The sequence below is a fragment of the Chelonoidis abingdonii genome, unplaced genomic scaffold (assembly GCF_003597395.2).
Source record: "Chelonoidis abingdonii isolate Lonesome George unplaced genomic scaffold, CheloAbing_2.0 scaffold1454, whole genome shotgun sequence".
Lineage (NCBI taxonomy): Eukaryota > Metazoa > Chordata > Testudines > Testudinidae > Chelonoidis > Chelonoidis abingdonii.
The window spans coordinates 1-1,931 of record NW_027425715.1 but is presented as its reverse complement, the minus strand read 5'-3'; the positions used below and the strand labels follow the sequence as shown (position 1 = coordinate 1,931).

Sequence of the window (1,931 nt, the reverse complement as noted above, 5' to 3'; positions counted from 1 at the left end):
CGTACTGGTGGAGAAGCCAGTGCGCTTGTGGCAGCGGGTGAACTCGATGTTGAAATACGCCACGAGCGCGTGGATGTAGTCGTTGCGTTTCACTTGGAGGCAGAAGGGCGAGGTGAACGTCAGGTCCTCCACCTTCACCGTGTAGATGTCCACCTCCTGTGGGAGAGCGGGGTCAGCGCTGCCCCCACACCGCCGCCCACTTCCCAGAGCCGCAGAACAGAGCCTTCCCACTCCCAACACCAGGCCCTGCCTGGGGAGCCCCAGGGGCGGAGGGGGACTGTCCGTCCCTGTGCCACAGGCTGGGATTATGTCTCCGGGCATCCATCCCCTTGTATGTTTCCCTGACAGCCCCACTGCCTCCCCGGCGCTGCACCTTGATGAGGCAGGCGTTGGTGACCAGCTGCTTTGGATCCACCACATCCACCAGCGGCTCCTTGATGGCCACGTCCTTGATGCAGGACATGTCAAAGCCGTAGACGTTCTCCCACCCTAGGGGTTGAGACGTTATTGGATCAGAGGAGGGACCAAAACGAATCTTATACACAGTGTGACGCGGGGCCACAAAGGGTTAAACCCCCTGCAGGATAAAGGGCCCAAATTCCACCCTAGAAATTCCACCGTATAAACAGTAATTAGGGCCATTGCATGCTAGATAGGCTCCAAGTGACTGCAAAGCTGGATCGGTAGAGAATTGGAGGTGACACTAATTGTGTGTTTACACTTATATCTGATTAGGTGTTAGCCATGTAAACAGACTATGGCTGCTGATTCAGAGATCAAAAGGGAATATTAACATTTAGATGAATCTCTGGGTGAAATCACTGTCTCTTCGGCTCTTTAAAGTCAGTGAAACTGCCTAATGGCTTAACTCCCTTATGTTAATCGGGGTAGCTAATTACTGGAAACAGGGCTACCTCAAGGCTCCATGGTTTGATCTTTCTCTCTCAGATCTGCTTGATGCTTCCTGCAGGGGAAGCTTAAACCACCACCCAGATCTGCAGTCCGGTCGGGATCACCCTGAATACGGACACTGGACTATAACCTACGGACTAATTCTGTACGAACGCTTCGCGGTGACCAAGCTCATCACCTCTGCTACGAACCTGATCTCGGAACTGCGCTCACGTCTGCCCGTGCACTGACCTTTTCACAAATACTCTCTTTTCTTTAATAAATGTTCATTTAGTTAATGAGGATCGGCTGAACGTGCGTATTTGGGAAAGATCTGGCACATTCATTAACCTGGGAGGTGACATGTCCAATCCTCTGGGGTTGGTAGAACTTTCTTACATGATGAATACGATTTTCAGTGATCCTCAGCACACCTGCTGTGGGTGTCTGGGGGGAGGCCTGAGGCCCCGCTGCTTTAACCCAGTGGGGTTCAAACATTTTATCCTGGGATTCATTGAGGAAACAGTTGATGCCCGTGACCCAACAGAGCTGGGGATGAGGGGCTCGGGAGGGGCTCATGACTGGGGTGTGGGGATGAGGGCTGCAGGGTGGGGCTAGGAAAAAGGGGTTCAAGGTGTGGGAGGGGTTCAGGGATGGGGTGCAGGGTGGGGCTGGGAATGAGGGGTTCAATGTGTGGGAGGGGTTCAAGGATGGGGTGCAGGGTGGGGCTGGGAATGAGGGGTTCAAGGTGTGGGAGGGGTGAAGGGATGGGGTGCAGGGTGGGGCTGGGAATGAGGGGTTCAATGTGTGGGAGGGGTTCAAGGATGGAGTGCAGGGTGGGGCTGGGAATGAGGGGTTTGGGGTGTGGGAAGGGCTCAGGACTGGAGTGTGGGCCTGAGGGCTGCAGGGTGGGGCTGAGGGGCTTGGGGTGTGGGAGGGGGCTCTGGGATGGAGCAGGGGGGTCAGGGCTCTGGGCTAGGGATGAGGAGTTTGGAGTGGGACTGAGGATGCAGGAGGGGGGCGGACTCAGGGCCCAGTCA

The 1,931-nt window shown here is 55.5% G+C and overlaps 1 protein-coding gene across 1 annotated transcript; it reads right to left on the bottom strand.

The window, feature by feature from the left end:
• Positions 1 to 3: 3 nt before the first annotated feature.
• On the bottom strand, positions 4 to 514 carry LOC116838298 (protein arginine N-methyltransferase 1; the record flags this gene model as incomplete). Its single annotated transcript, XM_032803337.2, has 2 exons — positions 374 to 514; positions 4 to 156 (listed from the first exon to the last, which is right to left on the bottom strand). Coding segments are annotated over exons 1-2 (243 nt in total), but the record flags the coding sequence as incomplete, so codon positions are not given.
• Between the last annotated feature and the right edge of the window lie 1,417 nt (positions 515 to 1,931).